General features: G+C 44.2%; 2 protein-coding genes across 2 annotated transcripts in view; one reads left to right on the top strand and one right to left on the bottom strand.

Moving 5' to 3' along the window:
• Positions 1-23: 23 nt before the first annotated feature.
• Positions 24-15906, bottom strand: adck5 (aarF domain containing kinase 5). Its single transcript, XM_055225259.1, has 15 exons — positions 15795-15906; positions 14546-14637; positions 13766-13930; positions 8261-8336; positions 7414-7614; positions 7100-7240; positions 5843-5956; positions 5628-5759; positions 3462-3545; positions 3224-3305; positions 2744-2822; positions 2553-2644; positions 1563-1815; positions 535-648; positions 24-472 (listed from the first exon to the last, which is right to left on the bottom strand). The coding sequence occupies exons 1-15, from the start codon at positions 15816-15818 to the stop codon at positions 370-372; spliced, it is 1752 nt and encodes a 583-aa protein (XP_055081234.1). The 5' UTR covers positions 15819-15906; the 3' UTR covers positions 24-369.
• A 1645-nt stretch (positions 15907-17551) lies between these two features.
• Positions 17552-23060, top strand: part of ctdp1 (CTD (carboxy-terminal domain, RNA polymerase II, polypeptide A) phosphatase, subunit 1) — a 56227-nt gene continuing 50718 nt past the window's right edge. Inside the window, exons 1-5 of the mRNA XM_033975706.2 lie at positions 17552-18076; positions 19584-19667; positions 20609-20702; positions 20907-21035; positions 22795-22945. Of these exons, the coding sequence (XP_033831597.2) occupies positions 17793-18076; positions 19584-19667; positions 20609-20702; positions 20907-21035; positions 22795-22945 (742 nt within the window). The 5' untranslated portion in view covers positions 17552-17792. The remainder of the gene's footprint in view (positions 18077-19583; positions 19668-20608; positions 20703-20906; positions 21036-22794; positions 22946-23060) is intronic.

Consider the following 23060-nt stretch of genomic DNA (forward strand, 5'->3'; position numbering starts at 1 on the left):
TTGAATAAACTCCAGGTGATTTCAGAGGTAGACTTTTATTAAGCATAAATAAGTTTAAATAGTTTTACAAAGTGCAGGTCTGTTTTATAACACTGTATTTAAAATGGTAAAAGTATCTTATTTTCTTGAGTCCTGTGGCCTTTTCATTGCAATATTTACAATATTAATCACATTAATTACTAAAGAATGATTCAACACAGCTCATTTACATGTTACATTCATTTTTAATAAAAAGTAGTTACAGTGTTTAATGTGCATCGTACCTCACATTAAAATCTTTTGGGGTTAGTCCTATATTTCCTGGTTCCGGTTCACTTGAAACAGGCCCCGGAGGAGCAGCACCGTCACAGCAGGTGTCCGAGCAGCTCGTTACCTCAGGTACTCGTACATCTCTGCGTCTAGAGATATGAGCCCGAAGAACGAGAGCAGACTGACCACGGAGCGCGTCAGACTCATCAGGACCATCTCTGACCTGTTAAACGTCACAGCTCGGGTTCATTCATAAAATCAGATCAAAGTGAACAGAACTCTTACCTCAAAGCTACTTCAAACTTAAGACTCTCCCACACGGACCGGGCCCAGCTGAAGAGCCAGAACCTCGGCATTAGACCGGTCTGAGCCTGGATCCTCCCCCAGCCGCGCACCGCACTGACCACATACATAAACATATAAATATATATACACGCACACACACAGGACATTAAACCTTCTGTTTTAATAGACCAAGTACATGTGGCATAACAAACCCTAGTTTAATGTTTGTTTTTTCTGGTGAGAACAAAATGATCAAAGACAAACGCCGTGAGTTCTGCAGCACACGACAGACTGGTCAGATGTGATCTGTGATCTGTGATCTGCTCATTAGACCCGAACATAGTTTACATCAATACGTTTAAGATTAGTTTCCCAGGTTTTAAATTTTGTTGAATTTTTTGTTTATAATTTGACTTCTTGTTTGGACGCAGCAGCAGATGTGACATATGTAGAGGTAATTACAGAATAACCAACATATTTATTTTTGTTTTATTTACCTTTTTTAACCAGGATAAAAAACTCATTGAAATTAAAAATCTCTTTTTCAAGAGTGTCCTGGCCAAGAAGCAAAACATGCACAGGACACAGACATACTCAACATATACACAGCACAGTCACAAGATAAAACAACAGACCGAATTGAAACATCTGCAAATTGAAAGCTTGCTTTCATAGTCAATTAAAAGTCTCTTAAATGAGTTCAATGAGATGGAAAGAATATTCTAAATTACACAATAGTTATGATAAGACTAGGGGCCTCAAACTCAAATGACCTGGGGGCCGCAGGAGGCGGAGTCTGACCTGGGGGCCGCAGAAGGAGGAGTTTGAGGGCGTTGAGCCTAAACTGTCCCTGTATTTTCTACTAACGACACAGAGGGATTCTGTTTCTGAACTCAGATACTACTTATATTTTTGTCCTTTTCTTTTCAACCTTCACAAACGTCATTATGATGAATATTTAGCACAGGTACGATCCACCCAACCGAGTCATAACAGGAAAAACACCTGTCCAGTAAAATAGACCTGACCTCTTGGCCATGGCGCTGTAGCGGTCGATGGGCGCCCCCAGCCTGATGTTGATGCTTCGGACCGTGTTGATGTTTCTAAAGACGAGCAGCATGGACCGGGGCATGGACTTCAGGATCTCCATGATGTTCTGGAAGCGTTTGAGGGCCATGTCCTGCATGTAGGCCGTCTCCTCGCCGCTCAGGATGTTGGACAGGCCCAGGTGCCGCATGTCGATGGGCCGCTGCAGCAGCATCTCACAGAACAGGAAGTACTCTGGAGAGGAGAGTTATGTGGGTCGCATCGTCACACTAAGGACTCAGCAGTGGGTCCTAAACGTTTTAGTCTCGTGACTGCCCCCTACTGTGTAACTGTGTTTTTACCATTACAGCCAATGACAACTATTTTATTTTCTTGTCTTAATTATATTTATGTCAAAATTATCCCACAGTTTATTGGAATGATTTCAGATTTAAAAGAAAGATGGAAAATAACAGTATTTGAATTTAAAATGTTCCACGTTCCTCCTGACATCTGCTCGTACCACCAGAGGTCCACGTACCTCTGCTTGGGAAACACAGATCTATGGAGAGGTTTAAGTTTCATGCCGTTCCTTTAACTGTAGAACAGAGTAGTAACTTGGCTTGGCAGTGTCACCTCCTTTTCTTCATGTAGATAAACGTCTTACAAAGAAAATTCTTTATAACCCAAGGACGTTTACTAAATTCAGTCCAATTCTTCAGCGAGTAAAAAATAAAAACACATTTTATTTTATATTTTCAGTACTTTTCATGTCGGGAACATTTATCATCTGAATTTTTTCTATTTTGTCCAAAAAATCATGTTGATGTAGTTGTAGTTTGATCATTAAAGTCATTTTCTGCTTCATAAAACATTCTCATTTCTTCAAAATTAATTGACAATAAAACCTAAAAACCCCAATTTTCCTCCAAAAACCCGTCTCAGAATCATGTGCAGTAAACCTGAGGACACAAACACGTGTGATCTCTTACCTTTGACCCCCAGAGCGTTTGAATACTTCTCCATCGCCGCCTCGTCTCGCAGTACGATGGACCTCCACAGTTTACACAGGGCCTCTCTGTCTCTGCGTCAGACAGTTAGCGGTTAGCGTGTTAGCATGTTAGCGTGTTAGCATGTTAGCATGTTAGCAACATTTAAAAGCCTCTGTCGTTTCCATTTTTACCTTTGGCTTAGAAATTCATACAAGCCGTGGTCCAGCAACACCAGCTCCACTTTATTATCAGGTCCTTTCCTAACAAGAACTACACAATCGATCAATACAAGGTCAAAACAAGGTCACGACGGCGATAAAAACAGTAAAGGTCGTGTGTCACACAAACTGACCCCTGACCCCTGAGAGCTCCATGTTATAATGTTGTTTCCTCCTCAAAAACAGACCTGGAGTTGTGTTTTGTTTCATTCACATGTTTGACTCGCACTTTATTATTAGTCTGTCACATCTCCAAAGATCAAAATGCGACGTTCCACCTCGTGATGTCATCAAGTGGTAGTTTTCAAAGTGAACAGCTCCTTTTACCTTTAGTTCACTCGAGATCCATGTGTGAATGAAACAAAACACAACTCCAGGTCTGTTTGGGACGAGGAAACAACATGAGAACAGAGAGAATAGAGTAACATGAGCCTTTAAATATGAAGCACAGACCGTTTCCGGGGTGAGGGTCGGCGTGAATGAATCCTGTGTAGAAAATCTGTTCTGCAAACGTCCGGATGAGTTTATCTGCAGTCTAAGAACAGGACATGATGAGAGATCTTTCACTTATGTGTACGTCACATGTGTTTATATTACATATCTCTACATGTAACATCACATCACACGTGTTTACGTCATATGTTTTTATATTAGAGCCACAGGAGCCTATACTTTTCTGACTCAAACTCACATCTTTTAAACTGAGTCCTTGTCGTCTGATTGCTTCCACGTTGTTCACTTTGCAGCCGTCACAGAACTCTGCCGTCAGAACTCTCTTAAAAACAGATGAACAGATTAGCCAAGTGCACTTTTGTTCTTGTGATGCCTGTGGAGCTCAACAGTGATGCCCCCTCACTCATTTTTCCAAGACTTTCCAAAAAGATTATATTAAAAGTTTGAAAGCTCAAGGATAGTCAGCTCTGCGGAACTGACCATAAGTTATTAAACATTTCACAGAATCTTGTGTCCTAAATGTACTTTTTGGATTTAAAACAGCTGTGTTATGGATATGGTTAACACTTGGTAGCACGTTGGTTAGGCTCGGCCTTTGAACTCTTCTTTTTTGAGTTTCGCTGCTCATCGATTTAACTTTGGCATTTACTATGGATCAGACCTGGACAACTGAGGGATTAAACAGACATTTTGATGAAAACACACTTTTCTATTAAGATACTCAGCGCATGTGAGAAACTGTTCCTCTGTTCTGTGCCTTCAAAAATATAAAATACAAATACTGTGATTGCGAAATGTGATCACAGACATCACGCCCGCCTCATGTCAGACCCTTAAGTTACACTCTCGCCTCGCGTTACATTCTTATGTCAGATTCTTACTGGTCTGTTCCCAAAACACTTTTGGCACAACAACAAATTTAAAATGCTTCAGCTCCTCCGCACATCTTTCAGAGTTCTCACTTCATGTTACACTCCCTACATGCCCCTCCCTGAACCGCCACCTTAACGTGGTGGAGGGGTTTGAGCACCTGAATGATCCTGGGAGCTATGTTGTCGGGGGCTTCATGCCCCTGGTGGGGTCACCCATGGCAAACGAGACGGGTCTGACTAAGAGCGGTTCAGAAGCCCATCATGAAGGAAAAAACATCAAGGCCGTTTACGTCACCCAGATTGGCGTTACCGGGGCCCCACCCTGGAGCCAGGCCTGGAGTGGGTGCTCGGCAGCGAGCGCCTGGTGGCCCCACGGGGCCCGGCCGGGCCCAGCCCGAAGGAACGACGTGGGGCCGTCCTCATGTGGACCCACCACCTGCGAGAGGATCCGTAAGGGGCCGGTGCATGAAGATCTGGACGGCAGTCGAAGGCGGGGACCTCGACGACCAGATCTCCGGACATGGAGACTAGCTCGGGGACGTGGAATGTCACCTCGCTGGGGGGGAAGGAGCCTGAGCTTGTGCGGGAGGTTGAGCGTTACCGGCTAGATATAGTCGGCCTCACCTCCACGCACAGCTCGGGCTCTGGAACCCAACTTCTTGAGAGGGGTTGGACTCTCCATTTCTCTGGCGTTGCCCGCGGGGAGCGGCGGCGAGCTGGTGTGGGCTTGCTCATTGCCCCACAGCTCAGCCGCCACGTGTTGGGGTTCACTCCGGTGAACGAGAGGGTCGCGTCCCTGCGCCTCCGGGTCGGGGACAGGTCTCTCACTGTTGTGTCGGCCTACGGGCCAAACAGCAGTGCAGAGTACCTGGCCTTCTTGGAGTCCCTGGGAGGGGTACTAGACAGTGCACCAACTGGGGACTCCGTTGTTCTCCTGGGGGACTTCAACGCCCATGTGGGTAACGACAGTGACACTTGTGAACGTGAACGGCCTCCCTGATCTGAACCCGAGCGGTGTTTTGTTATTGGACTTCTGTGCTAGTCACAGCTTGTCCATAACAAACACCATGTTCGAGCACAAGGGTGTCCATCGGTGCACATGGCACCAGGACACTCTAGGTCGGAGGTCGATGATCGACTTTGTTGTCGTGTCATCTGACCTCCGACCGCGTGTCTTGGACACTCGGGTGAAGAGAGGGGCTGAGCTGTCAACTGATCACCACCTGGTGGTGAGTTGGATCCGCTGGCGGAGGAGGAAGGACAGACCTGGCAGACCCAAGCGCATTGTGAGGGTCTGCTGGGAACGTCTGGCGGAGCCCTCTGTCAGGGGGGTCTTCAACTCACACCTCTGGGAGAGCTTCTCCCTGATCCCGGGGGAGGTTGGAGACATGGACTCCGAGTGGGCCATGTTCTCCACCTCTATTGTCGATGCTGTGGTCGTAAGGTCTGCGGTGCTTGTCACGGCGGCAATCCCCGAACCCGGTGGTGGTTACGCTCTTGCCTCGCGTTACATTCTTATGTCAGACTCTTACCTTACTTGTCTGTTCCCAAAACACTTTTGGCACAACAACAAATTTAAAATGCTTCAGCTCCTCCGCACATCTTTCAGAATTTCGTCCTTCATTCTCAAAGTCCAGCTCTTGGGCCAGAGTGCCCTTGAGGTCCTAGAAGATCAATACAAGTCTGAGAAAAGTCCTGTGAAAAACAACAGCAGCAGAACAGCCTGTGAGACGTGTTCAGCTCTGACCTTGAGCACCCATCTGAAGCCGAAGCTCGGATGCATGAACTCCACTATGTCCAAAAGGATCTCCAGCGTTCGGATGTCGCCGTCAAAACGGTCCCTGAGGTCGATGTACTGGACCTGTGAGGAAACAACGGGACAAATGTACTGGACCTGTGAGGAAACAACGGGACAAATGTACTGGACCTGTGAGGAAATAAACCAGGACAAAGATTTTACTGCCTCACAAAACAGAGTGAGGACGTGTACTGTTATCACTGTCAAAACGTATTATTTCCCAAACATCCAAGACAAATTTACCAACATTTTAAAACAACTGTTTTTGAACCCTCGAGTTAAAGGTCTTATATTACACAAAATGAACTCTTGTGAGCTTTAAACCAATGCTGTTTCCTCCTCAAAAACAGACCTGGACTTGTGTTTTGTTTCATTCACATGTTTGAGTCACACTTTATTGTTAGTCTGTTACATCTACAAAGATCAAAATGCTCTGCTCCATGAAATGGTAGTTTTCACGTTAAGAGCTCCTTTTACCTTTAGTTCAGTAGAGATTGGAAAACATTTCAAGGAAAAGTAAAACTGGATAAGTTGGTGACACAATGGCAATTTAATAATGTGATAACATTTATACACACACCTGCACCTGTTTTTAATGTTTTATATGCACTTATTTGTTTTGATTGTTTTTTTTAGTTGTATTATATTTTAAACAGGGAGCCCATGAAAACGAGAGCCCAAGTGCTCTCATTGGATCCCACTGTATAAAGTGAAAGATAAATAAAGATAAAGATAAATAAAATTGGCAATTCCAGGACTGAAATCATCCAAATGATTCTATTGAAGGTGTGTGGAGTTTAAAAACACAGTGGAGCACTTCCTGTATTACCAATGACATCACAAGGTGGAACAGAGTGTTTTCAGTTTGAGAGAAGAACTCAGCCTAAATCTGCAGGTTTGTGTGTTAATCATGCGTGAATGAAACTAAACACAACTCCAGGTCTGTTTGTATTGAGGAAACAACATTAGATCTGAGAATAGTGTGATATGGGCCTTTAAGGATGATGGACCTGATTTTCAACAGTTGTGCATTTCAGCTTTGACGGTTACTTCTTTTTGATCCAGATTCACTGCACACCTCCAGGTGAGACTGACACAGCCGTCCATCACTCACTCCAAGTCTAATAGTGAGCCACACTCACTTCCCATGGGAAATATTTAGTTTATAGCCTTAACCTGGATATTCTGACAGACCAAAACACTCACCTTGACAGCAACAGGTGTGCCATCATAAAGCTGTGCCCTGTGGACCTGGGCCAGACTGGCAGCAGCGATGGGCTCATAATCAAACATCTTAAACAGCTGTAGTGGAGTTCTGTCAAAGTCTTCCTGGAACAGCGCATCCACCTGGTAATAACACAAACCTCTGAGTGTTTTGTTTTGGAGATGGTCGTAGTTCCATCTGCTCTTTTTACAATAGCACATATGTCTGTAACTGCTCTGATGTGTCCCGTGTATGTAGTTCCATCGGCTCTGGGATCGTTCGCTCGTTCTGCTCTGGGATCGTTCATTCTGCTCACCTCTTTGTACTTCCTGTTGAGAGCTTTGTCTTCCAGAACCTGCAGAGTGCGGATGTACTCGGGGGGGAGCAGATGATTGAACGAGCACAGGCCTTGGCCCAGTTTGATGTAAATGCCGCCGTTCTTTATGGCGCCGTCCACCATGCGCTCCGCTGCCCTCTGGTGGCACGCCGACATCTTGGACAGGTAAAATGGGCTGTTCTGGCAGGTGAGATGAGCAACACAAAGGGAAAAATGTTTTGAATAATACTCAGAAAAACATCCCAACTCGTATTAGAGATCGACTGACACTTGAGTCTCTCTAAAGTCTGATCTTTCACAGGTGGATTTTAAAAAAACTGACACACATTTGTAACGCGGAATCTGGATTATTATAACAGTTTGTCTGTGGGACTGGATCAGGGCTCCCTGCAGTGCTGACTGAATGTCCAAAACCCTGAATGTCCAAAACCCTGAATGTCCAAAACCCTGAATGTCCAGAACACTGCAGCTTGAGACCAGACACATCAGGCCTGTGCAGCTCGGGCCCCTGTTTCATGTCAGGTCTATTCAAAATGTTACTGATTGTGTTTAAATGTGTGCACTCTGTGGATCCAGTCTCTGTGCGTCCAGTCTGGACCCTCTCCTCCTCCCCGCCTTCCTCTTTATCTGAGGGAGTTACTTCAGTCCTATACTCCACCCTGAGGTGACAGACTACGGAACACACAGGTTCTGTTCCTGTGTATCTGTACATTTGTTTCGTGTTGAGTTTTATGTGAAGCTCCGTGTTCAACTCAAGTCTTTTTAATGTGATATAGAAATAAACTTGAATAAACCAGTAAAATGATCTGATGTAGAAGACACTGACCTCGTCTACGCCTCGAAGAACGACATGAGAGGTCCACCAATAATCCACAGACAGACACATCCCAACAGAGAGAGATCTGAAACACACGAGAACAGAGATCTGAAACACACGAGAACAGACAGATCTGAAACACACGAGAACAGAGATCTGAAACACGAGAACAGAGATCTGAAACACAAGAACAGAGATCTGAAACACACGAGAACAGAGATCTGAAACACACGAGAACAGACAGATCTGAAACACACGAGAACAGAGATCTGAAACACGAGAACAGAGATCTGAAACACATGAGAACAGAGATCTGAAACACACGAGAACAGAGATCTGAAACACACGAGAACAGAGATCTGAAACACACGAGAACAGAGATCTGAAACACACGAGAACAGAGATCTGAAACACACGAGAACAGAGATCTGAAACACACGAGAACAGAGATCTGAAACACACGAGAACAGAGATCTGAAACACACGAGAACAGAGATCTGAAACACACGAGAACAGAGATCTGAAACACATGAGAACAGAGATCTGAAACACACGAGAACAGACAGATCTGAAACACACGAGAACAGAGATCTGAAACACACGAGAACAGAGATCTGAAACACGAGAACAGAGATCTGAAACACAAGAACAGAGATCTGAAACACACGAGAACAGAGATCTGAAACACACGAGAACAGACAGATCTGAAACACACGAGAACAGAGATCTGAAACACGAGAACAGAGATCTGAAACACATGAGAACAGAGATCTGAAACACACGAGAACAGAGATCTGAAACACACGAGAACAGAGATCTGAAACACACGAGAACAGAGATCTGAAACACACGAGAACAGAGATCTGAAACACACGAGAACAGAGATCTGAAACACACGAGAACAGAGATCTGAAACACATGAGAACAGAGATCTGAAACACACGAGAACAGAGATCTGAAACACACGAGAACAGAGATCTGAAACACACGAGAACAGAGATCTGAAACACATGAGAACAGAGATCTGAAACACACGAGAACAGACAGATCTGAAACACACGAGAACAGACAGATCTGAAACACACGAGAACAGAGAGAGATCTGAAACACACAGGAGAACAGAGAGCAATCTGAAACGCACGAAACACACACACGTCACAGTTTTTCAGTGTTTATTTATTTAAGATGTTTCTCCATGTTCTCGTCGCTTTTTCTCACTGAGCCTCTGAAGTTGTATTTGAAGTGATTCATGTTTGAGTTTAATCTTTAATCCGCTATTTTCAAGACACAATTTTTTCGATCCGCCCTCGTTTAATGTCCACCGGTACACGCCCACTGTGACGCACACACTTCCTTCTCCAGTTTTATTTTCTTAATCGTTGATACTCGTAGGATTCGGCGGAATTTCTCTGGTGACGTGTGCAGTCCATCAGGCCACAGAAAAGGGAGGAGGGCCGAGCGGGAATGGAGCAAGTCAAAACTCCAGGTTCATTATGAGATTTACAGAGAAAAGATGCACATTTACAACCACAGCTTATGTAGAACAAGGGAGAGGGATTTTTCTGACATTATTGGAAGTTGCAGGAACAACTCTCATGTCCTGTTTTCAGCAGTAAACAGATTAACAAACCTCCAGCTCCGCTGCCATTAGAACTAATTTCCACATCTAAGTGCAATGAGTTTGGAGTTTTCTTAATAATAATAATAATAATGGCTTACACTTGTAATGTGCTTTACAGGCTTGTCAAAGCCTCTCAAAGCTCTACACTAGAGTCATTATTCATTCATTTCCACACTTGGTGATGGTAAACTACTATTGTAGCCACAGCTGCCCTGGGGCAGACTGACGGAAGCGAGGCTGCCAATCTGCGCCATCGGCCCCTCTGACCACCACCTATCACCGAGCACACACCACTTTCATACTACGCAATGTGGGTGAAGTGTCTTGCCTAAGGACACAACGACAGAACTTGGTCCGAGCGGGACTCGCTCCTCCGACCTTCGGGTTGGGACCAACAATCTAACCACTTTTTTCTTCTTTAATGACAAGGTTCAGGGCATTAAAAATGCCATCAATTCCACAACACAAATATCAACCCAGCACCACCGAGACACTTAGAGCTGACTCACTCTGCACCTGTAACTGACAAAACTGTCCCAGAGATCGTCTCCAGTCTGAGTTCATCTACACCTCCATGTGTTACCCACTAAATTTATAAAGTCTGTGCTCAACAGTTTGTTGTCACCACTCGTTTGTATAGTTAATATGTCACTTCAATCTGGAACATTCCCAAGAGCTTTGAAAACTGCGGTTATCAAGCCTCTCCTAAAGAAGAGCAGTCTTCATGCCACAATATTGAACAATTATCGACCGATCTCAAATCTGCCGTTTTCAGGCAAAGTCCTCAAAAAGTTGTTTACCAACAGTTTATTAACTTTCTCCAAATGAACAACTCCTTTGATGTTTTCAGGTTTTAGACCCACCACAGACTGAGATGCTCTGATCAAGGACAAATGACGTCCGCCTGACACTGATGCACAGTCTCAGTGTTGATCCTGTTTGATCTGAGTGTTTCCTTTGACTCTGTGGATCATGGGATCCTCTTACAGAGACTAGAGGACTGGGAGGGCATCTGTGGTGTGGCGCCAAACTGGTTCAAGTCCTATCTAGAAAACAGGGAGTACTTTGTTGAAATTGTAAAATATGACTCAGCTAATGTCCCTGACCTGTGGGGTGCCCCAGGGGTCAGTCCTGGGACCCCTGTTGTTCAGTCTCTACATGCTGCTGTTAGGACAGTTAATACACAACAATAATGTGTCACACACAACTCTGCAGACGAGTCAGATCTATGTCTCACTGCAGCAGGTGAATATGGACCAGTGGATTCACTGCATCAACAGATCAGTGTGTGGAGGAAAAACAACTTTGTCCAGATAAAATCAGACAAGACTCAAGTCACAGAAACATAGAGAAAGTGTCAGCGTCACCTCCAGTCTCTCTCTCTAAAACCTTCAAATCAGGCGAGAAATCTAGAGGTAATGTTAGGATAAATAACTGTGCTCAGCTATTCTGTATAACCACTGCCATAGTTTATTATTGTATTGCTATAGTTCATTATTGTACCAGTCTCATGTGAAGACGAGGACTTGATTACAGCTGTGTGACGCAGATATATGTTCAGGACATGTACAACATATTCTACATCTATCAATAGATCTAATCACATAACTAAGCAGGGCAATGACTTATTGATAGGCATGTACTGACTCATGACTCATCACCCTGGTTAAGCAAAATATGTGTCAGCAATCGGAGCAAGAGACAACAAGGATGCTCGTCACAGTCTGATAAGACTGTGCAACGTGCCAAGAGGCCTGCCTCGCCTGTGCACCAACGAAGAGGCACTAAGTCTAAACCATGGTTGCCTCCCACTATAGTATGTGTATAAAAACTCATTGTACAGGCGTAAACATTCAGTCTCTGCCTGGAAATGTCAGTTGCACAGACTCTGTGTACAAGTATTGCTTATTTCACACATGTGTCCTGTGCTCAGGTCTCTGGCTCCTGTGGCTCAGAGAATAGACTTTAAAGCAGCTCTGCCTGTGAACAAGTCTCTCCATGGACCAGCCCCAAAGAACATCTCCCACATGTTAGAGCCACATGGACCATCTCACACTCTGAGGACTTCAGGGACCGGCCTCCTGCTGGTCCCAAAGTCAGGGCTAAACATGGGGAATCAGCGTTTCAGTTTTATGCAGCTAAAACCTGAAACATTCTTCAAGATGTGAGACAGGACTCCACTTTGACAATATTTAAATCCAGGGTCAAAACAGTTCTGTTTAGCGGCTGTGACTGAAAGGGTTTTATTCTTCTCTTTTAATGGTAATTTTATGATGATTATCTGTGATTATTTATGTTTCTGCAACATCGCGTGGCGGTCGGGGACAGTACCTGTGGAATGGCAGACCGGGGTGGTGGTCCCTCTGTATAAGAAGGGGGACCGGAGGGTGTGTTCCAATTACAGGGGAATCACACTCCTCAGCCTTCCCAGTAAGGTCTATTCCAGGGTACTGGAGAGGAGAATCCGACCGATAGTCGAACCTCGGATTCAGGAGGAGCAGTGTGGTTTTCGTCCTGGTCGTGGAACACTGGACCAGCTCTATACTCTCCATCGGGTCCTCGAGGGCTCATGGGAGTTTGCCCAACCAGTCCACATGTGTTTTGTGGATCTGGAGAAGGCATTCGACCGTGTCCCTCGTGGTGTCCTTTGGGGGGTGCTCTGGGAGTATGGGGTCCGGGGCTCTTTGCTAAGGGCTGTCCGGTCCCTGTATGACCGGAGCAGGAGCTGTGTTCATTGCCGGCAGTAAGTCAGACCTGTTCCCGGTGCATGTTGGACTCCGCCAGGGCTGCCCTTTGTCACCGGTTCTGTTCATTATATTTATGGACAGAATTTCTAGGCGCAGCCAGGGGCCGGAGGGGGCCTGGTTTGGGAACCACAGGATTTCATCTCTGCTGTTTGCAGATGATGTTGTCCTGATGCTTCTTCGAGCCAGGACCTGCAGCAGGCACTGGGGCGGTTTGCAGCCGAGTGTGAAGCGGCTGGGATGAGAATCAGCTCCTCCAAATCCGAGGCCATGGTTCTCTACCGGAAAAAGGTGGTTTGCTCTCTCCGGGTGGTGAGTCTCTGCCCCAAGTGGAGGAGTTCAAGTATCTCGGGGTCTTGTTCACGAGTGAGGGAAGGATGGAGCGGGAGATTGACAGGCGGATCGGTGCAGCGTCTGCAGTGATGCGGTCGCTGTATCGGTCCGTTGTGGTAAAGAAGGAGCTGAGCCGGAAGGCGAAGCTCTCGATTTACCGGTCAATCTACGTTCCTACCCTCACCTATGGTCATGAGCTTTGGGTAATGACCGAAAGGACAAGATCGCGGATACAAGCGGCTGAAATGGGCTTCCTCCGCAGAGTGGCCGGGCGCACCCTTAGGGATAGGGTGAGGAGCTCGGTCACACGGGAGGAGCTCGGAGTAGAGCCGCTGCTCCTACACGTTGAGAGGAACCAGCTGAGGTGGCTCGGGCATCTGCTCAGGATGCCTCCTGGACGCCTCCCTAGGGAGGTGTTCTGGGCATGTCCCACCGGGAGGAGGCCCCGGGGTAGACCCAGGACACGCTGGAGGGACTATGTCTCTCTGGCCTGGGAACGCCTTGGGGTCCCACCGGAGGAGCTGGAGGACGTGTCCGGGGTGAGGGAAGTCTGGGAGTCCCTGCTTAGACTGCTGCCCCCGCGACCCGGCCCCGGATAAGCGGAAGAAAATGGATGGATGGATATTTATGTTTTGATTTGTGTGATTTTTTAACGTCCTTCTTATTCTGTAAAGCACTTTGAATTACTTTGTGTACAAATTGTGCTGTGCAAATAAACTTGCCTTGCCATTGCATGTTTCTGACCAGGGGATTTGATCAATCGTCTTAAAATTCCTGCCTCTTAAACTATTAACTCTTCATGATCCAAACACGAACCTGCAGAAGCGCCCAAAGCCTTCCACCACAATCCTCATCTTCCTTCGGTCTCTGGGTCCTGACATGACGTACTGCAGCCCCACCGCCGCCGGGACCCCCACGGCCACGCCCACCACAGACACGCCCACCGCGGCCCTCCATAAAGAGCCTCTGCTTTTACTCTGCCTGAAACAAAGACACAGTCACGTGGAACACAGAGGTCAGATGATACAAGCTCAGATGTATGTGGACACTCCGAATGTTGACCAAAACTCAACGTCCAGCAAGAAGCTTCACGGCGGGGAAGGTCACTGAGGACGGTGGAGGTCACTGAAGACAGTGGAGGTCACTGAGGACAGTGGTCACTGCAGTTGAGCTTTATGGAAAATAACATCTCAAAAAAAAGTCCATGATTTTATTAATTTACAGAACCTATGAATTATAAACTAAACACTTGAATTGCACCAGAAACACATGAAACATTTATAAATATAAAAATCTACCCTTTTAAACGCATCACTACATGCTAACCCTCTAGTACATGCTAGCACGTGTTACATAAACACTAAGCCAGATTCACTCTTAATACACTGTGTTCATTATGAATGAAGTCTTTGTTCATGCTTTATTAAGGATAATTAAATGTTTGTCTAAATAGTCACATTGCTCTGAGAACAGAGCACACACAGCCTCGTGTTTCAGTGTGCAATGTGTGCTCAGAGCACACACTGAAACACACACTGAAACACACACTGAAACACACACTGAAACACGGGCTGTGTGAGGTCTTCTGAGTTTTACCTTAATGAACTGAAGCTCCGGACTGTGTTAAGGGACAAGAAAGGACAAGAACCTCTGTAGGATGATCTTGTGTGATGTAGACACTGACGCAGCTGAAAGAACCAGAGAGAAACCACGTTTAAAGGTGCAGTATGGGACTTTTCTGGTGGAGGGCACTCCACTGGCTCATCTCCATGGAGATGTTATTTTGCCTGGTTACAGATTTGTGGAGACTTCCGCAGAAACAAGCTCAAAAACCTGGACCTTACAGGCAGGAGGCTGTGTGTGGATCAAGGCCAAAGGGGCAGCTCTGATGTTTTTGTTTGAGCTGCAGAGGGACAGCGTGTCTCACTGCGTCTCCCCTCAAATAAATGAGCTTTAGATAAACGTGTCAGGGGCCGGCCCGTTCACTGCATCAACGCTTTGGGACCAAGTAACCACCAAAACCCAAGTGTACCTGCCCAATAACATGAAACACTCGAAACACAACTGCACCTGCCCAAAAAACAACACGAAACACTCTTTTCACTTTAGTAGGCCACGTCAAAAGTGCATTATGGGAAGGAGGCCACCTGCTTGTCTCCAAGGAGATGCTATTATTTTATATTTTATTTTCCGCAGTATCGAGTTCGTATTTATTCATTTACAGGTGTAAACTACTACCACTAAACACTAACTTAGTGCGGGACACCTCTCCACAGATGGGTCTCTACGACGATAGAGAAGTTTAAAGCCACACTGTGGAACACTCAAGACAAAACAATCTTTATGGAGTCATGAGATACTACACTAGTCACAAGAAAAGTTACATTGTGCAACTTTAACCCCATTGCTCAATGAGACTGAAGAAACACTGAATAAAAACACTGAATAGAAACACAATTCAATTCGTTTACATTAAAGTTGATTTCTAAAACACATTTAAAAGATCAAAGTGCTTCACATGAAAGTCAACACAGCTTTATGTTTCAGCACAAACAAAAACAGAACAAATACAGAACTAAAAAAAACTGAACAAAAAACAGAAAAAAGAACAAAATCAGAACAAAAACAGAACTAGAACAGAATCAGAACAAAAACATAATCAGAACAGAACCAGAGCAAAACCAGAATAAAAACAGAATGAGAGTCGAGCCTCTGCTGCTGCTGTTTAACTTGATAACATGATAAACCGATGGGACGTTTACGTTCTGCTCCTTCGCTTTACTAACGCCAGGCTCCGTTTAAATATATAAATAAATAGATAAATGTCAGGTGTTTTTTTGTTTACCAGAGTGAAGGTCTCTCGTGACATTCTTTAGTCTGTAGGTCTAAGTCTAAGTTGATGTTTCTGTTGATGTCTAACAGAGATGTTTGTGACTTCCGCTGACACCGGAAACAGAGATGATAAAAGAGGAGCGAGCGCCTTTAAAGCCCCTTCACTTCCGGTTACGGCCGATGTTTAATAATATTCATTATTTATTATTATATATTATATATTATATTAATATTTTTCTCTCGACACAATCAGATTTTATCAATTAACAAAATACTGATATATTTAATAATTAACGGAAGCAAAGCCAATGTCTTAATTGTTTCTAAACATTCAATTATAATAAAAACCCGAATTAGTACTAATTAGTATTATTACTAGTGCGGCTCGTCTGTCCGGTATATGTCGTTTGTCTCCTATGTATGGAAGCCCGTTTCCGCCATGAAAAAAAAAATAAAAGCCCCACAGAAAGTCGAAATTACGAGTTTTAAACTCGTAATTATGAGTTTAAAACTCGTAATTATGAGTTTAAAACTCGTAATTATGAGTTTAAAACTCGTAATTACGAGTTTAAAACTCGTAATTTCGACTTTTAAAACTACTAATTATGAGTTTAAAACTCGTAATTATGAGTTTTAAAACTACTAATTATGAGTTTAAAACTCGTAATTAGGACTTTTAAAAGTATGAATTATGAGTTTATAACTCGTAATTTTGGGAATGTAACATTTACAAAAAGTGAACCTTATCAATTTTGATTAAATGATTTTGGTATTTTAATAATTTCCTCAATAAACCAGCGGGGTTGTGACCAGCTGGCACTCTGCTCAGACCAGGAAAACGAGCGCTCACAGACACAGAGCACAGCTCATGAGTGGTCAGAACAGCACTCAGGGCCCACTGATTTGTTCAAGACGCCAGAAACTTTACTGGAGCTTAATTTATTCATTTTTTAAAAGTATGTAGGTGATAAACATAACAGTCCTCCTCCTGTCTCCTCTGCTCTGTACACTCAGTTGCAGTGTGCTACAAGCTCAATTAAGACTTTAAAAGTTCTAATTACGAGTTTTAAACTCATAATTAGTAGTTTTAAAACTCATAATTACGAGTTTTAAACTCATAATTACGAGTTTAAAACTCGTAATTTCGAGTTTAAAACTCGTAATTTCGAGTTTAAAACTCGTAATTTCGACTTTCTGTGGGGCTTTTATTTTTTTTTTTCATGGCGGAAACGGGCTTCCATACCTATGTGTAGTTTGCAATGAAAAAAAAAACAAAAACAAAAACAATTTTATATATATATATATATATATATATATATATATATATATATATATATATATATATATATATATATATAATTATTATTATTATTATTTAAACATGTCTTTCTAACCTCCAAGGTCACTTTACAGAAAATAAACACAATGAAAACATTAATACAATTATATGAACAGAAAACAGAATAGGAGTATTTAAAAAAGGTTTTGAGGTGGGACTGGGGTGGAGGGGTCATTCAGAGAGGTCATTCAGAGAGGTCATTCAGAGAGGTCATTCAGAGAGGTCAGCAGGCGACGTAACATAAGCCGTAACGTAAGGCACAGACAGAGGTTGACGTACGCTCTGTGGCGTTGGCCTGTCCTATTTCGGCAAGATGGAGGTACTTCGAACGATACTTCGAACGATACTTTGAACGGTGCTTGGGGGTGTGCATTTGTCGAACTGGGACCCGGCCCGCGCTGTTGTCGTAACCGGAAGCTGTGGGGTGACGCAGTGACGCAGAGGCTCTGTTTCCTGTTTACGGGCGGGAAGAGCGAAACAGGCGCAGATCAGAGACCTGAAGCTCAACAAACATCTGTGTAGATCTGACTCGAGTCATGCCCCGGAGTCTGGTCTGACGCTGTGGACCGTCACAGATCCACCGGGACTCGCCGGGACTCACCGGGACCCACCGGGACTCACGGAGCGGGACCCACGGAGCGGCTGAGGCGCAGGGTGTTTGTGCAGCTCCAGATGGACGCTCCTCCCGCAGACTCAGGCGGAGGCGCTGCGGAGGACGAGGAGGTGCACGTGCATCAGGTCCGTGTACCGAGCGGAGCCGGCCCTCTGCGGCTCCTGGAGTTTAAAGTGAGAGCCGGCTCTCTCATAAACGTGGACTCGGTGCTGGCTCTGGCCGTGCCCGCGGAGCGCGCGGCCGCGGGGGAGGGCATCAGGCTTCAGGAGAAGAAGCTGAAGGCGGACCGCGCGGGGGTGGTGCGGGAGCTGTGCTGTCAGCCCGGACAGGTCGTTCCTCCAGGGTAAGAGCCGGATCCCGGTGTGTGTGTGTTTCACTGAGGAGCTAACAGTTAGCATGTGAGCGTTAGCATGTGAGCTAGCATCAGGAGCTACAACTGTCAAGTCAGAACAAACACAACACTGCTCCTTCACAATAAAACAAACACAACACTGCTCCTTCACAATAAAACAAACACAACACTGCTCCTTCACAATAAAACAAACACAATACTGCTCCTTCACAATAAAACAAACACAACACTGCTCCTTCACAATAAAACAAACACAACACTGCTCCTTCACAATAAAACAAACACAACACTGCTCCTTCACAATAAAACAAACACAACACTGCTCCTTCACAATAAAACAAACACAACACTGCTCCTTCACAATAAAACAAACAACACTGCTCCTTCACAATAAAACAAACAACACTGCTCCTTCACAATAAAACAAACAACACTGCTCCTTCACAATAAAACAAACACAACACTGCTCCTTCACAATAAAACAAACACAACACTGCTCCTTCACAATAAAACAAACACAACACTATGCTTTCAAAATAAAACAAACACTGCGCCTTCAAAATAAAATGGCGTGAAACAGAACAATAAAGAAACTTCAAAATAAACTTTATTTCTTCTGAATGTTCCACATTGAGACTTGAGAAGAAGAGTTTAAATGTGACTGAAGAGGCTCCACTGGACACATGAGTGGACTGTGGTCAGTGGAGAGTGGTCAGTGGACTGCGGTCAGTGGAGAGTGGTCAGTGGTCAGTGGACTGTGGTCAGTGGACTGTGGTCAGTGGACTGGTCAGTGGTTGAGCATCTGGAGCGAGTTTGTCCTTGTCTGTTGATGTTTTTGTTTATTTAAAGTGACCGTTGTTTCTCGTTTGTGTAAATCTGACCCAAACTGATCCAATAAATCAGACACACGACGTCTGTGACGTTAGCATGAAAACTGTTTAATTATAGATTACATTTGTCTGTCGCTATATCGTGGTTCACCTTTCATGGTCTCGCTGTTTCGCAGATTTTTTTTAGTACAATTATGTATGCTTTTTTTTTACAGTGTATGAACGTGCAGTGTTGTGCGTCCTGATTGGCTGTTGGACTGTAGACCATTGTGTTCTGCGTCCTGATTGGCTGTTGGACTGTAGACCATTGTGTTCTGCGTCCTGATTGGCTGTTGGACTGTAAACCATTGTGTCGTGCGTCCTGATTGGCTGTTGGACTGTAGACCATTGTGTTCTGCGTCCTGATTGGCTGTTGGACTGTAGACCATTGTGTCGTGCCTCCTGATTGGCTGTTGGACTGTAGACCATTGTGTCGTGCGTCCTGATTGGCTGTTGGACTGTAGACCATTGTGTCGTGCGTCCTGATTGGCTGTTGGACTGTAGACCATTGTGTTCTGTGTCCTGATTGGCTCTTGGACTGATGATTATTATTGTTTAACAGTTTTAACAAATGTCTGATCCTGACCTCATTAACATATAATAATATAATGCTATTGTGTTTTCTCCAGCGGTGTGATCGTCAGAATGGAGGAGTGCAGTCACCCCATTGTGATGAAAGGACTGTGCGCCGAGTGTGGCCAGGACCTGACACAGTGAGTTAATAAAAATATAAAAATAAAACCTTCCTCTTTATGAGACGCTGTATGTCACCATCCTTACCACTAGATGGCAGCAAACTGTAAGAAACTAAATCCACAGGTTTATTTTAATTTTAAAATGTTTTTTATGCACTTTGACCCCACAGCAGCTCTTTGTGTGGAACATAAACTGATTCATCACGTCTGCGTCGCCTTGTTCAGTTTATGTCATTATATAAACGGATTAAATGGTTTAATATCTGTAAACCTCAGGACGAATGTAGATCACACAGTGTGTGTGTGTGTGTGTGTGTCTGCAGAGTGTGTGTGTCTGCAGAGTGTGTGTGTCTGCAGAGTGTGTGTGTCTGCAGAGTGTGTGTGTGTGTCTGCAGAGTGTGTGTGTCTGCAGAGCCTGTGTGTGTGTGCGTCTGCAGAGTGTGTGTCTGCAGAGTGTGTGTGTGTCTGCAGAGCCTGTGTGTGTGTGCGTCTGCAGAGTGTGTGTATGAGTGTGTGTGTGTGTCTGCAGAGTGTGTGTGTGCGTCTGCAGAGTGTGTGTATGCGTCTGCAGAGTGTGTGTATGCGTCTGCAGAGTGTGTGTGTGTGTCTGCAGAGTGTGTGTGTGTGTGTGTCTGCAGAGTGTGTGTGTGTGTCTGCAGAGTGTGTGTGTGTGTGTCTGCAGAGTGTGTGTATGTGTCTGCAGAGTGTGTGTGTGTGTGTCTGCAGAGTGTGTGTATGCGTCTGCAGAGTGTGTGTGTGTGTCTGCAGAGTGCATGTTTGTAGCTGTTAACTTTAGCCATTAGCTTTAGCCGTTAGCTTTATCTCTGCTGTTGAATCTGTGACCACAGGTGTAGTATTTGCGGACGATACACAGATACATTTATTTAAATATATTTTAAAAGTAAAAAGTAAAATATATAAATTATTTTTTTGTAAATATCATTTGGCCTCTTTTCCAGGTTACAAAGCGCAAACGGGAAACAGCAGGCTCCCATCTCCACGGCAACCGTCTCCATGGTCCACAGCGTCCCGGAGCTGATGGTCAGCTCTGAGGTGAGTCCATCTGTGTGGACAGTGTGGTGTGTGTTCAGTGTGGTGTGTGTTCAGTGTGGTGTGTGTTCAGTGAGGTGTGTGTTCAGTGTGGTGTGTGTTCAGTGTGGTGTGTGTTCAGTGTGGTGTGTGTTCAGTGAGGTGTGTGTTCAGTGTGGTGTGTGTTCAGTGAGGTGTGTGTTCATTTTAACCTTTGACCCCCAACAGCAAGCAGAGCAGCTCGGTAGAGAAGATCAGCAGAGACTGCACCGAAACAAGAAACTGGTCCTGATGGTGGATTTGGACCAGACGCTAATCCACACGACAGAACAGCACTGCCACAGGACGTCCAGCAAGGTACGACTTTAACACACAACAAAACACAACAAAACAACAAAACAACAAGACACAACAACAAGGTACGACTTTAACACACAACAAAACAACAAGACACAACAACACAACAAGGTACGACTTTAACACACAACAAAACACAACAAAACAACAAGACACAACAACACAACAACAAGGTACGACTTTAACACACAACAAAACAACAAGACACAACAACACAACAAGGTACGACTTTAACACACAACAAAACACAACAAAACAACAAGACACAACACAACAACAAGGTACGACTTTAACACACAACAAAACAACAAGACACAACAACACAACAAGGTACGACTTTAACACACAACAAAACACAACAAAACAACAAGACACAACAACACAACAACAAGGTACGACTTTAACACACAACAAAACAACAAAACAACAAGACACAACAACACAACAAGGTACGACTTTAACACACATCAAAACACAACAAAACAACAAGACACAACAACACAACAACAAGGTACGACTTTAACACACAACAAAACAACAAAACAACAAGACACAACAACACAACAAGGTACGACTTTAACACACAACAAAACACAACAAAACAACAACAAGGTACGACTTTAACACACAACAAAACACAACAAAACAACAACAAGGTACGACTTTAACACACAACAAAACAACAACAAGGTACGACTTTAACACACAACAAAACAACAACAAGGTACGACTTTAACACACAACAAAACAACAACAAGGTACGACTTTAACACACAACAGAACAACAAGACACAACAAAACAACAACAAGGTACGACTTTAACACACAACAAAACAACAACAAGGTACGACTTTAACACACAACAAAACAACAACAAGGTACGACTTTAACACACAACAAAACAACAACAAGGTACGACTTTAACACACAACAAAACAACAACAAGGTACGACTTTAACACACAACAAAACAACAACAAGGTACGACTTTAACACACAACAGAACAACAAGGTACGACTTTAACACACAACAGAACAACAAGACACAACAAAACAACAAGGTACGACTTTAACACACAACAGAACAACAAGACACAACAAAGCAACAACAAGGTACGACTTTAACACACAACAAAACAACAACAAGGTACGACTTTAAGACACAACAAACAACAAGACACAACAAAACAACAACAAGGTACGACTTTAAGACACAACAAAACAACAACAAGGTACGACTTTAACACACAACAAAACAACAACAAGGTACGACTTTAAGACACAACAAACAACAAGACACAACAAAACAACAACAAGGTACGACTTTAAGACACAACAAAACAACAACAAGGTACGACTTTAACACACAACAAAACAACAACAAGGTACGACTTTAAGACACAACAAACAACAAGACACAACAAAACAACAACAAGGTACGACTTTAAGACACAACAAAACAACAACAAGGTACGACTTTAAGACACAACAAAACAACAACAAGGTATGACTTTAACCATATGACAGAACAACAAAGTATGACTTTAACCACATGACAGAACAGCACTCAGGTGGACACAGATGACATGTAGAGTGGTCAGGTGTGTGGCGTGGTCAGGTGTGTGGCGTGGTCAGGTGTGTGGCGTGGTCAGGTGTGTGGCGTGGTCAGGGCGTATAAGTGTGACAACAATAACACATAAATATGAAGTTAAAATGTGTGTTTTGCTCGTTCTCTAAACACACCTCGTCTGTCGTCTCAGGGCATTTTCCACTTCCAGTTGGGCCGAGCTGAGCCCATGCTCCACACGCGGCTGCGTCCTCACTGTAAAGACTTTTTGGACAAAATCACCAAACTCTACGAACTCCACGTCTTCACATTCGGGAGTCGGCTCTATGCACACACGATTACAGGTACACACGCACACACGATTACAGGTACACACGCACACACGATTACAGGTACACACACACACACGATTACAGGTACACACACACACGATTACAGGTACACACACACACGATTACA

This window comes from Periophthalmus magnuspinnatus, chromosome 11 (genome assembly GCF_009829125.3).
Source record: "Periophthalmus magnuspinnatus isolate fPerMag1 chromosome 11, fPerMag1.2.pri, whole genome shotgun sequence".
Taxonomy (NCBI): Eukaryota; Metazoa; Chordata; class Actinopteri; order Gobiiformes; family Gobiidae; genus Periophthalmus; species Periophthalmus magnuspinnatus.